The sequence below is a fragment of the Molossus molossus genome, unplaced genomic scaffold (genome assembly GCF_014108415.1).
Source record: "Molossus molossus isolate mMolMol1 unplaced genomic scaffold, mMolMol1.p scaffold_m16_p_13, whole genome shotgun sequence".
NCBI lineage: Eukaryota > Metazoa > Chordata > Mammalia > Chiroptera > Molossidae > Molossus > Molossus molossus.
This window is the reverse complement of record NW_023425348.1, coordinates 52,283,868-52,297,123: the sequence shown is the minus strand read 5'-3', so window position 1 is coordinate 52,297,123 and position 13,256 is coordinate 52,283,868. Positions and strand designations below refer to the sequence as shown.

Here is a 13,256-nt window from a genome sequence, read left to right as displayed (position 1 = left end):
AGTGGGACGTAGATGTCGGCAGAAATTCTCAGTGTGGTTCTGAGGTTTCCTTTGCCGGGTGTCTGGACTTCTCGCCTGGACGAGGAAAGCGGGATGCCCTGCAGTGCGCGTCCTCCCGGTGGAGACTTCAGCCCCAGCGAGTGGGAGGCTCCCTCCAAATGCTTGCATCTGTTCCTCGTCTCTCCCAGGGTCCAGATGTCTCCTTCTTCAGCTGCAAGGCCTACCGTCCTGTCCAGTTAGGCTGGTGGAAAAGTACCACATAGACATCTAGAAATGTCACCTAAACAAGGGGCATCAAGCTGGGCCGGTGTGGCTCAGTGGGTTGAGTGTCGTCCCATGGGCGCAGAGGTCCTGGCTCGATTCTCGGTCAGGGCACAGGCCTGGGTTTCAGGCTCCATCCTCGGTGCGGGGCGTGCAGGAGGCAGCCGATCAATATTTCCTTCTCACATCGATGTTTCAGTCTCTCTCTCTCCCTTCCTTTCTAAAAACAAACAATAAAAACATATTTAAAAAATAAAATAAATGAACAAGGGGCATTGGTTTCTTGCTGTAGGATGAGAAGGTTCATTCTTCGAGGCTGGGTACCCCTCAGAAGGCGCTCCCTTCAGAGACTGACCTCCAGTGGGGCCCGTCATGGACTTTGGGGAGAGCATCTGGATCCGGTGATGGGATGGCACGGTGGGGACAAGGGGCACTCAGAAAGCTGGAGAGAGCTTTGCAAGATGAAGGCTGGCCGGAGCAAAAGCAGGGAGCCTTCCAGAGGCTCTTTCTTCCAATGGCACTTGACGGGATAGATGTGGGGTTTTAAGTGGCCAAGAGGTGGTGCCCTGAACTGGAAAAGACTTCACTGCACTGCTCAGGCCCAGCCACCCGGGAGGCTTTGAGTGGCTGCCCACAGCGCAGCACCTCCTAACCCTTCCCTGCGGGGGCTGCAGTACTCACCTGCTGATGGGAGAGTCGGGGACAGATGTGCAGAGGGCTGGCCGGCTGCAGGCATTGGCTGGGAGGGACAGTGAGTGGTAAATTGGCCAGAGCATGCTGCATGTAAATGGACAACTTCTCAGGTCTGGCCACCTGTGGCCATGGGGAGCGGGGCAAAAGCAGGTTTATACTTGTGACTGTGTGAAACAGTTAATAAAGCTATTGTAATAATCATAACCTGCAGGTCTTTTTCCGTACGGACAACTGTAAACCTGTGTTCGCCACCCCTGTGTAGAAATGGAGACAGGAAGGGCAGGTTTTCTGATTTTTCAAGAGCAGCCCAAATCTGAATTTTTATTTGTATTTTATTTGTACAGACCCAATTTTAAAAATGTTTGAGAACTGATTCAAAGTTTTTATAAATAAAGGGAAGACCAACTGAGATATGTTTTTGCTCTTGCAAACAACGGTTTAGGTCCTTGGGTATAAACTTTCCCCAGGAGGAACCGTGAGGAAAGCTGTTGTTAGCTGCCAGAGGTGGTGAGGAGTGGTTTTGAGATACAAGAACCCTGAGCACCCCTGAAGGCTGCGGAAATGTTGAGAGGAGGCCATGGAAATGCTTCCCCTGGATCCAGTGTATACCTGCTCCTTTGTCACCGAGGGTGGGGGAGGAAGAGGAACCAAGTGTCCATCTTTATTTGCTCACAGCTGGCCAAGCTCTTGAGAAGATGGTCATAGTGACCCTTCATGCCTTTCCGAGTCCTCAGCAAGCATGCTGTAGGGCATGTTTTCATACGTACCGGTATGTAACACTGGCCTAAAGAGCTTTCTGAACATGCAGATTCCTAGGCCCTGTCCCCACAGATCCCCATTCAGGAGGGCAGATGGGGCCTGGGAGTCTGCATTTTTAATAAGCACCCCCACCAATGTCAAGGAGAGACGTGGACAGGGGAGTCAGGCAGAGCTGAGTCCACATGCCTGCTCTGTTCCTTCACTAGGTGAGTGACCTTCAGCCAGTCATTCATTCTTTCGGAACTTAAACTTCCTGATTGGAAAAAGGGGTCTGTGTCATCTACTACCTCAGAGAATGGTGAGAGCTGAAGTGGAAGATGGTCAGAGGCCATGCACGTCCTGGCTCAGAGCTGGGGCACTGGTGTGGGCCGCCTGGGCTCAGAGTCCTGCCTGGCACTCTAGCCGTGGGACTTGGGCAAGCCGTTCGACTGCTCTGTACTTTGGTTTCCTCTGTAATGTGCAAATAATAACAGAACCTACTTCATAAGGTTGGGACAAGGATTGAATGATTCAGTACATATGAAGTGCTATATAACTTTAGCTATTATAGTTACATAACGAATCTAGTAGTGTGTCTCATAGTAAATGTACCTTTGCTTTTCCTTGGATCCAATGACTGTGGGTAACAGGTTAAGGCTGCTTACTTCAAATGTTGCCTCCCTAGGAGGCCTTGCATTTACTTGACCATTGACTCGACTTTTCTCCTTTTACAGTGAGCTCCTCCAGGGCAGGGACCGTGTCTGTCCATTTTTGTGTCTTGGACCCTGTGTGTGCCTAGCATAGAGTAAATGTATTGACTTGCAGTGCCAGGGACTCTGAGAAATGACTCAAGCTCGTGAATGGAGAGGTTGCCTTCCAAATACCTAGAGAAGCATAAGCTGGAAGAAAAACCATTTACTGTTAAGCCTCTGTGTGCCAGACATAACAATCATGTGAGGCAGGTCATGTTCTTATTATTGCTCTTACTATGGAAAAGTTGTCTTTGAAAATCACTCGTGCAGTGTCACTTTAGTAGTAGTTGAGAGAGGCAGGGTTGGACTCAGTCATCTAACTCCAAGTTAGGCATTCTTCCCACTGCATCGGGAGTGTCTGGGACTGGGGTCTCTGTCACTGCATTTTGTAGAAGAATTCCAGCGGTGCCTAATTGTGTTCCTTTCTCTGGGTTGTAACTCTTCAGATAGTTTCTCATTTGTCAGAGCTGGGGTTTTGAGCAACTCGTGATTGGTGGTAGATGCTAATTCAACAATTCCATGTTTCCAAACATGCAGTTTTTGCCTGGACTTTGCCATTGGTGGGCCTGGGAACTAGCAAAACAGCCTGGCATCCCTTGCTTCTCTGCTCCATTCCCAGAGGTTATTTCATCTGCTTGGGGGCGTCTTCTCTCTTTGCAGCCTGACTAGCCAGGGTGTCAGGCTGAAAGCACACAGGAGAGCCTGGGGTTGCCCTTCGGACCCTGGCAGAAGCAGTGTCGCCTAGGAAGCCAGCCATGCAGGATGCTCCAGTCTGAGCTGCAGGTGTCAAGCATTAGCCAGGGCCTCAGTTCCTGGACGCCCTAGGTTATCCCCTGACCCTGAGAGACCCAGCCTGTAGAGAGCAGGTGGGAGGGAGGACAGTGAAGAGAATATATTTTCATCTGTTCTTCTGATTTAATGGGCTCTCTGGGGTTCTCAGCAGTGTCTGCCCCAAATGCCTTAACTCCTAGGCCACTTCTGAGAATAGCAGCTAGGCCCTTGCAGAAGTGTGACCAAGGGTCCCTGCCAGGGGCCTGGTAGCAATTTTGATTCGCTCCTTGCTTGGTTACATCTTCCCAGAATATTTCTTCGTGGTTCAAGTAAATGTCAGAGTCCTCGACATGTTTTCTTCTTACTAAGTTGGTTCTGTTCTCATATTCAATTACATAATAGCATTTCGGAGCAGTGGGTTCACCCTCCTTTCAGGGAAAGAGAATATATTTTTCATCATGTTCTTTTCAGATATTTCGGTGTTCCATCTTTCCACAAGTCTTCTGCCCTTTCCCTGGGGGCTCGCCCTGGAGCTGCTCGAGCACGTCCAATGTTGTTTTGATGGGTTTACATGGTTATTGCTACCATTGTTACCATGGGCACAGCTGAAAGCTCATGCTCAGCAAGTTGATTCCTTGTAACACTGTGTTCCCCTGAAGACCCTGAAAACTGGCCTGGGAAAGCTTCCAGAGGCTGCCTCTTCTGTCCTTCTTTCTGTTACACACACAGCCATATGTCAAGCTCTTAACTTGGCACTGGGCTGTTGCAAGTGAAGAATATCCCTCCAGAGCCAGTGGGCATAGATGCCCTGGCAGCAGGACTGACTCCTCCTCCTCCTCGCCCTCCTCCTCCTCCTCACTAACATTATGCTGTATACTTCAGTTTACAAACACTTTTCCCCAACAGGTGGGGGTGGCTTTTCTCTACTTTATGAAGGATAAAAGTGAAGCTCAGGGTTGGTTTCCTTTTCCCTAAAGCATCTGTAGTGTTCACCTTGGAGAGATGTTTCATCTCTATCACCGTTAGACAGTCTCCCATATTCCTGCTGGCTGCTTCTTCCTTTTCCAACACCCACTCCACCATCACCAAAACCACAACCCTGGCAGCTTCCATGAAGTTAAAGAAATTAGACAGAGTGCATTTCATGTTGAAATTCGGAAAGAAGTATAAATGATATAAAAAATTAGGGTCTGGCTTGTTTCTGTCATTGAGACTGACCATCACTTCTTTGCACTAAGGTAATAAATTGATGGCCTCTGGGATTAAGGTCATTAGTGGCCATAAATACATATGTTTAACTTTCCAAACATGCTTGATATTGGTCAGTGTGATGAGAATGCCAATCAGAGGGAGAGAAGGACTGTTCCTGAATCATCAGCCTCTATGAAGGTGGTGTCATCCCACCCAGACTGGACATCTGCTCTCCAAGGCACTTAAAAACATTTTTTTTTGCCTTTAAGTTTTATTTTAATATCTTGGTTGAAATATTCAACAACCATAACGTTTATTCACATATAAACGTTATATGCTTAGAAAGCATATAACTCAGTTGTTTTTACTGTATTCACAGAATCATGCAACCATCACCATTATCTAATTCTAGAACTTTTTTTTCACCTCAAAAAGTAACCCCTATACTCATTCAGTCTACCCTCAACCCATCCCTCAACCACCAATGCTTTACTTGCTGTCTCTGTAGGTTTTCCCTATTTTGGACATTTAAAAAAAATGGCATCAGGGAATGGATCAATGTGCTTTATTCCTTTTTATGACTGAATAATATTGCATGTTATATAAATACTACATTTTGTTGACATGTTCATCCATTGGTGGACATTGGGTTGTTTCCACTTTGGTGTTATGAACATCTGTGTGTACAACATGTCTTTGTGTGGACACGTTTCCATTTCTCTTGGGTATATACCTAGGAGTGGATGGTGATGGGTCGTGTGGTAGCTCTCTTTTATTTTTTGAGGAACTTCCAAAGCGGCTGCACATTTTGAATAAAGTTTCCAGTTTCGCACAGCCTCACTAGGACTTGTTTTTATCTGTCTTTTTGATTATAGTCACCGCAGTGCATGTGAAGTAATTCCTTAATGTGGTTTTGATTCGTATTTCCCTGATGATCAGTGATGTTGAACGTTGTTCCGCGTGCTTATTGGCCAATTTTATTTCTTCAAAGAAATGTCTATTCAAATCCTTTATCTGCTTTTAAATTGGGTTGTCTTTCTATCAAGTTGTTAGGAGTTCTTTATGTGTTCTAGATACATAAATATGTATGTATATGTATGTAGCAGATATATGATTTGCAAATAATTTCTCCTATTCACGCCTGGCTGGTGTGGCTCAGTGGATTGAGCATCATCCCATGGACTGAGAGTTCCCGGTACAGGCTCAATCCCCAGTAAGGGGGCGAGCAGGAGGCATCTGACCAATGTTTTTCTCTCACATCGATGTTTCTCTCTCTCTCTCTCTAAAAAATCAATAAAAGCATATTTTAAATAATAATAATAATAATTTCTTCTATTCTGTGGGCATCCTTTTACTTCCTGGATGGTATTTTATTTTTTTAGCAACACGAAGGTTTTTTATTTTGATTTAATATAGTTAATTTATTTTTATGATTATTGTTGCTTGTATCATAAGGAAGAAACCAGTGGTACGAGATTTACCTCAATATTTTTTTCTAGGCTTTGCTTTTGCAGTTTTAACTCTTAAAGTTAGGTCTGTGATCCATTTTTAGTTAATTATTTTTGGTATGGTATGAGGTAAGGGTTCTACTTTATTCTTGCACATGTGAATACCCAGTTGTCTGTCCTGGCACCAATTATTGAAAAGACTTCTTTCCCTGTTGAATTGTCTAGGCATCCTTGTGAAAGTCAGTTGACCATAAATGTATGGGTTTATTTCTGGACTCAGTTCTGTTCCTTTGATCTCTATTTCTATTCTTATGTCTTGATTGTTCTGACTTTATAATATGCTTTGAAATTGGTAGGTCTGGGTGAGGCCTCCAACTTTATTCTTTTTCAAGATTGTTTTGGCTGCTTTGGGTCCTTTTCTTTGCCATGAAATTTTAGGATCACCTTGTCAGTTTCTGCAGTTGATGAGTATTCTCTTTAACCATTAGACCAATTTGGTAAATATTACTATCTTAACAATTTTGAGTTTTCTGATTTATGAACATAGGATGTCTTTCTGTTTATGTGTTGTTTAATTTCAGTGATGTTCTAGAGTTTGTAGTATACAAGTCTTGCACTTCTTTTGTTAAATTTATTCCTAAATATTTTATCCTTTTTGCTGCTATTAATGGAAATGTTTTTCTTGATGTTTATTTTCCTGTTGTTCACTGCTAATGAATGTATAGACATCTAATAGATTTTTAAAAATATTACTTTGTATCCTGCAAACTTGTTTGACTTCATATATTAGTTTAAGTGTTTTTTTAGTGGAATTCTTAGGGTTTTCTACATACAAGATCATACCATCTTCAAATACGAGACAATTTTACTTCTTCCTTTTCAATCTGGATGTACCCTTAAATTTTAACCATTTTTTCTCTTTCATTATTTTAACATAAAATAGTATTCCCTAAATATATTAGCTAACTGTATATGGTACGTGAATGGACTTTTTCCATTTTATAAGTACTTAAAAACCTAAATGGATGTTAATTTTATTCTTACAACTATTAGAAAAAAATGTGATAGTTTATGATTCTGTGGTGTTGGCTCAAATGTCACATTATCAGAATGTTCTTCCCTGAACATCCTATTTAAAATAACAGACCTTTTGCCCTGGCTGGTTTGGCTCAGCCGTTAGAACATTGGCCTGTGGACTGAAGAGTTGCGGATTTAATACCCATTCAAGGGCATGTACCTGGGTTGCAGGTTCAATCCTGGTCTCAGTTGGGGTTGATGTGTCTCTCTCACATTGATGTTTCTCTCTCTCTCTCTCTCTCCCCCTCCCTCCTTCTCTCTCTCTCTCCCCCTCCCTCCTTCTCTCTCTCTCCCTCCTTCTCTCTCTCCTTCTCCCTCCCTCCCTTCCACTCTTTCTTAAAAAATCAATGGAAAAATATCCTTGGGTGAGGATTAACAAAAAAATAAAATAACAGACCTTTTTTACTCTCCCTCTCTCTTGCTTCATTTTTTCCTCATCCCTCTTATCATCACCACCTGTATTATGTACAAATGTACACTGTGCGCCATACCCCTGTGACACATGCATGCTCACAGTCTGTTTCTCCCCACTAGGATGTATGTAAGCTCCATGAGGGCAGGAACTTTGTTTCTTTCTTTGCTGGATGGCAGTACCTAGGACACGGGTGCTCAGGAAATATTTGTTGAATAAATGATTAATTATTTAGAACATTTTTAAAAAAGCAAGTCAATTTCAAGTTGATTCAAGAAAAATGCTGGATAAATAGTTGTTCACGAGGTAGACAAATATGGCAAAGTTTATAGAGGCTGTATGGCATGCTAGGAATTTGGGAAACTCTAACTTAAATGGGAAGAGGTAGGACGGAGATGGAGTTTTTACCATTTTCTGTGAACAGATAAGTTATCTGTTAGACTCTTTCCCAACCCATGTCAGGGGTCATTTGAGGCGCTTAAGCTGTAATACATGGGATTCAATATATGTGGGAAAGTGGTTCCTACCACCCGCCACAGAAACCCTCTTGGCAGTTTTGGAGGTCATCTGGAAATGTTTGAGGTGCTTTGGGCTGCCCGTGGAAACTTGGCTTATAGGCCTTGTCTTTGCAGGGCTCTGGATTTGCAGAGAGCCGAAATGACCATGACTGCCAACAAGAATTCCAGCATCACCCACGGAGCTGGAGGCACTAAGGCCCCTCGGGGGACTCTGAGCAGGTGAGTAGGGGAGCACTGCTGGGGAACTGCGGCTCACTGGAGGGGTCATCAAGGGACAGCCAAATGGCCTAGGTCCTGGGTAGGATCCCTGCCGAAATATCCATGCTTATCATCATTACTCTGATCATCATCCAGGTAAATAATCTGGGCCCAGCTCACGCTGACCATTCATGGCAAAAGTCGTCTTTAATACGTGTATCATTTTCTAGTTTTGTAAGTCTCCATAGGAGAGAGCAAACGGGAAACAGACTTTGCTTTGTGTTGCTGGGGGAGCCTCACGCTCCAGGAATCGAGCCAGCAAGAAGCAGCTGATGTTCTTCTGGATGTATTTTTTTCCCAAGGTGGGGAGAGCTTGGGGGCTGCCCTGAGCTAGGCTGTGCTGTAGCGAGGAAGGCTGACCACAGTGGGGAGGGGGAGGCAGTTATGCATATTAGTACAAGTTCCGAGCAGAAGTCTAGGTCTACAAGAATTTAGGCTGGGCTGCAAACAGAGCAGCGTAACCTATAATCCACTTTGCTGGTTTTGTCTTCTTTTTAAAAGTGGGGATGTTGGACCATAGAAAAGCCACGAGTTTGGACTCATAGAATTGGCTTTCAATCCAAGTTATAACTACTTACCAATTAGTGAGATCTCAGGGTGTTTTCTTATGTCCTCTACAGTCTTGATTACTCCTCTATAAAGTAGTAATAGTACTTGTGTCACAGAGTTGCCGTGAGGATTAACTGACATGATATATGTCAGTGCATAGCATAGTGCCGGGCACACCGCCAGTCGGTGTTAGCTCCCTCTCTGTGATGGGATCAAAGCTCCCAGAGCTGCCAGGTGGAAGGCCAGCTCTCGCCAGGGCCGCTCAGGTCTTGGCCAAGCCTGGATGCCAGTGTCCTAGAAGAACCTCCAGGCTCTTTTATGAAAGCCACGTACCTTTCATCGCTCCTTCTGCTGAATCTCGGGTGGACACATTTGGCTTTTGGTAACTCAGCCCCTCGAATGGATAATTAGCTATGAGAAGGACGCTCAGCTTAGGGTGGGATCGGGCTGTTCCTTCCTGGATGTCTGGGCTGTGCAGTGCCAGGCTGAGTCCAGTGGGGTGTAGCACCTTCAGGTCTGGCCCGACGTGGCGGTGGTAGACAGAGCTGGCGCTTGGAGGTGGTTGGTAGAATGGGGTGCAGGGCTTAGCCCCTGGGAGTCACTGGCATGAGCGAGCGAAGCAGGAGGAGTTCCCTATACCACACACGCAGGGTTTGAACCCAGGGGAAATGGCCTGGATGGGCTGTGCCAACTGAACGAACAGAGATTGGTAGGTTCTGACTTGTTAAGTACCTGAGAGCTTGGTACTTAGACAAATTGAATATCCTCGCTATGGCAACACAACCAATGAGAACAGCCTGCCCTCTGCCCACGCACCCTTCCTAACCCAGCCTAGAGTTGCTTGCACACTTGCTTCCCTGAACTGGGTGAGGCTGAGACTAGCAGGGACCATCAACTTTGTGGGTAAAACAGATAGAAAAATTGAATCTTCCAGGGCATATAATGGCTAAGGGGAGACAGGTCTAGATCTGAGTCTTCAGCTTATTGTCTACTTCAGGGGAACTTCGCTGATAGCCAATGGAGATTGGGGATTGAATCAGTTCTCATATTCTTAATGGGAGACTGTCGAGGTGAAATACACATTATATGAGATTGTGTGGTTTTATTCTTAATTTTAAAAAAGTAGTATATTTAGAACCTGAATTAGAAATTATCATACCCGGTAGCCCTTAACTCCTTTAAATATTCATTTTATCTTCTAATTTTCACTCTGCAGGGAGGGGAGAGGAATTGGGACTGCTGAGGTTCCTCGGTTTCTGTGTGGAATACATATCTACCTGTTTTAAATGTTTTTAGAAGTTGCTCTTTTTTTAGCATCATCTGCTTGCTTGATATCATAACAAGATGGATGGTGTTTGTAAATATCTGAGCTTCTGATGTGCCTAAAAAAAGCATTTTTCCAGCCTCCCTTCTAAGTCTTCCCTTCCCTTCCTTCCTTCCTGTCACATTTCCGCTTCCTTCCCTCCCTCCCTCCTTTCCTGAGCTTTTGGCATGGAGTCACAGGCCTCCGTGGCTAGCTACACCCTTCTCTCAGGCTGCTGCTGGGCTGGAGGTGTCCTTTTGAAATTGTCATCTGGTGGTTTCTCTGGCTGCCTCACCCCCGGCCACGCTGGGCGTGTTCTTTGGGCTGAGTAGGGCAGTGAGTCACCAGTCCATGGAGGAAGTCGTTGTCAGTGAACTCTGAGGGCTCCCCTAGGTACCAGGCTCTGTGGTGGATAGTAGGGGACAAAGAGGGATATCCATTCCCTTTCTTCAAGGCTTTTACAACTTGGATTGGTGACCTTTGGCACCTGAATTTCTTAGTCTGACCTCTCAATAGATGTTTGGCAGTAACCCGGGGCCCTTTTATCATTGCCAGCCCAGGAGTCCCAGTGGGAAAGACTCCCTGGCATGACTGACAGAAACTTTGGGGAGTGCAAGGGCCCTAGGGCCTGGGAAGTGGGGCCTCTGACCCCCTGGCTGCCTTGGAATCCTCCACATCATCCACATGGGGGCAGAGGAACCCAATGTACTAACAGGCACTTACATCTCGATTTGGGGACAGAGTGTCCTCTGGGGCACGGGAAGCTGATGGGGAAGGGTTGATGGGACCCTGTGGAACTGGCAAGATATGAATTTGCAAGGCTGTATCCTTAATTTGAATAAGACTTCACCTGTTGCTACCACTAAGCCAATATGGATTAAAGATCCTGAATTCCATTCCATTATTAGGTTTTTATGGGTGTTTTGCTAATTTATAGTTTTCCTTTTACTTTGTAGCCCAGTCTTGATTTGGCAAGATATATACGTAGGAGGAGGAAATCTAAGCCTTTTCATTTGACCACCAAAGCCTTGGTCTTTGCTCGGTTTTGGTCTCTTGGAGTAGGTTTCCTTTCTTTCTGTTGATGAGACTTCACCCTTAGTTGCCAGATACACCCTCTCCACAGGCTGTTCCTACTCCAGCTCAGAAGATTTGGTGGCATCCGATTCTGGGTGTGTGTTCGGGGGGGACTCTCAAAGCTCCTCTGAATTACGATGTTGGTGTTGATGAGCTGGGGTGGGGCTAGAAGCATCTTGGTGACATGCAAACAAGGAAGTGTTATGTTTAGCTCAAATCCAGCCACCTAGATGGTGTGAACTTTGCCATTTGGTCTCAGGAGGTTTTCCATGTGCTGTAAGACTCGGCAGGCAGCAGGGGCTGTTCTCGGCAGACTCGTCATGCCTGCTGATTGCCTGTACCGCTTTGTCACTGTGCGACTCCAGCACCGGGGTCATTGTGACTTGGAACTACAGGCTGTCAGGATTGTGTTTGGGAACTTGCCTCTGGATGTAGGTGTGGGGAACCTGGGTGCTTGCAACAGTGTAGACTTCTTGGGGGTCACTTGCCCTCTCCCTTGAGCCTTGAACAATGCCCAGTATGTAGAAAACAGTAACTGTTTATTGACCAGTTAACTAGATGGCTGGGAAATCAGCTTCTTAGAGCAAAGGCTACTACTGAACTATGAGTCCTTGTAGTACCTTCCTAATGAGTCTCGTTAACTCTGAGCTCCCTTTCCATTTAGTCCATAGACCCTGAGAAAGGCAGAGCTGACAAGGAACCTTAGAGTTCATTCAGTCAAATCCACCTGTTCTGTAGCCTGGGCAACAGACGCAGGGAAGGGAGTTCGAAGGATGCACCGCTAATGGGAGGAAGAACTTAAGGCTAGCTTGCTTGATCCTTCTGTTATTTTTTTTCTTTATTGTTGAAAGTATTACAGATATCCCTCCTTTTTCCCTCCATTGACACTCTCTTCCCCGCTCCCCCCACCCTCCGCCTTCACCACACTGTGGTCTGTGTCCATTGGTTGTGCATATATGCATGTCAGTCCTTTGGTTTATCTCTTATTTTTTAATGTACCACTCCATTCACCTCCCTGTAAACATGACTGGAATCTCTCTGCTCAAAAACTACTGTCGTCTGCGATACGGTCAAATGTGGCCTGGCCTGTAAGGCTTTCATAAAAAGCCTTGGTCATTCTTTCTACCCTTATCTTACTGCTCTTAATGCAAACCTTGCATTTCTGCCCGTCTGGGTGCAAGAGATGGTAGTCGTTTTCCTCTCAGTGCTTTTCTTGGCCTCCAGCCAGGAAGGATTCCTCTCCCCTCAGTGCTCACTCCTAGAAGCCTCAGTCCGGAGCCTCCACGTGGCCCTGTCAGACAGTGCCCTGTAGAGTGGGTACTTGTGTGGGTCTCGTTCCCCCTCCATCGGAGCGCCTCGCAGCACAGCACACTCTTGGGAATGTTAGAGTTGGAGGGGAATCTTGGGATTCTGTGGGCTCAGTTGCTTGATGTTATGTACCAGGAAGCTAAACCCCATGTGGCTAATTGACAGTGGATCCATAATTTCAGCTCACCTGTGCAGGTGTCTATGCAAAGGAGGACTTGGTTTGTGATATAGGGAAGTCCAGAGAGGTCTTCAAATCCCACCGCCAAAGTGGGTACAGATTTGGACCCTGTGCCTTCGATTGCAGGAAGAGGGTAAGAGCTTACAGGGAAGGAGATGTTCTGAGAGTAGTGACCGTGGTAAAAGGTAGTATTGCAGAACCTACCCTGGCCATGGCAGGCCATCTGTCAGGAGCTAAACCTGTGCCTTAGCTCCCGTTTCCTGAGATGCATCCTAAAAATCCAACCGTGATGTCATCTGTGTTAGCTTGATTACTTGCTGTTGCAAAACAAACACCCCTAAACTAAGGATGGCTTCAACATTAGTGCCTTAAAACATTGTGTTAGTGGCTTAACACATAACAGTCATTTATTTAGCTAGCAAACTGCAATTCGGGTAGGGCTCATTAGGGAAAGCTCATCTCTATTTGATGCAGCATCCGTTGGGGTGTCTCGAAGGTTGGGGGTGACTCAATGGCTAGGGGCTGGAATCATCTGAAGGCTTGTTCACGTACAGGCCTTGGCTGTTGATGCTGCAGTCAGATGGGCCCTCAGCTGGGGGCACTTACACGTGCCTCTGCGTTCGGCCGTGTGCTTTCATGGGGGTCTAAGAGTGAGCATCTCAAGAGAACAAGTCAGAAATGTATGGCCTTTTAATGACCTAGCCTCAGAAATCGCATAGTGTTTT

The 13,256-nt window shown here is 45.7% G+C and overlaps 1 protein-coding gene across 4 annotated transcripts in view; it reads left to right on the top strand.

The window, feature by feature from the left end:
* Positions 1 to 13,256, top strand: part of DENND2B (DENN domain containing 2B) — a 159,142-nt gene that overhangs the window by 101,542 nt on the left and 44,344 nt on the right. For all 4 annotated transcript variants that reach the window (XM_036258639.1, XM_036258642.1, XM_036258640.1 and 1 more), the window contains one exon: positions 7,976 to 8,080. In XM_036258639.1, the coding sequence (XP_036114532.1) occupies positions 8,001 to 8,080 (80 nt within the window). In that variant the 5' untranslated portion in view covers positions 7,976 to 8,000. The remainder of the gene's footprint in view (positions 1 to 7,975; positions 8,081 to 13,256) is intronic.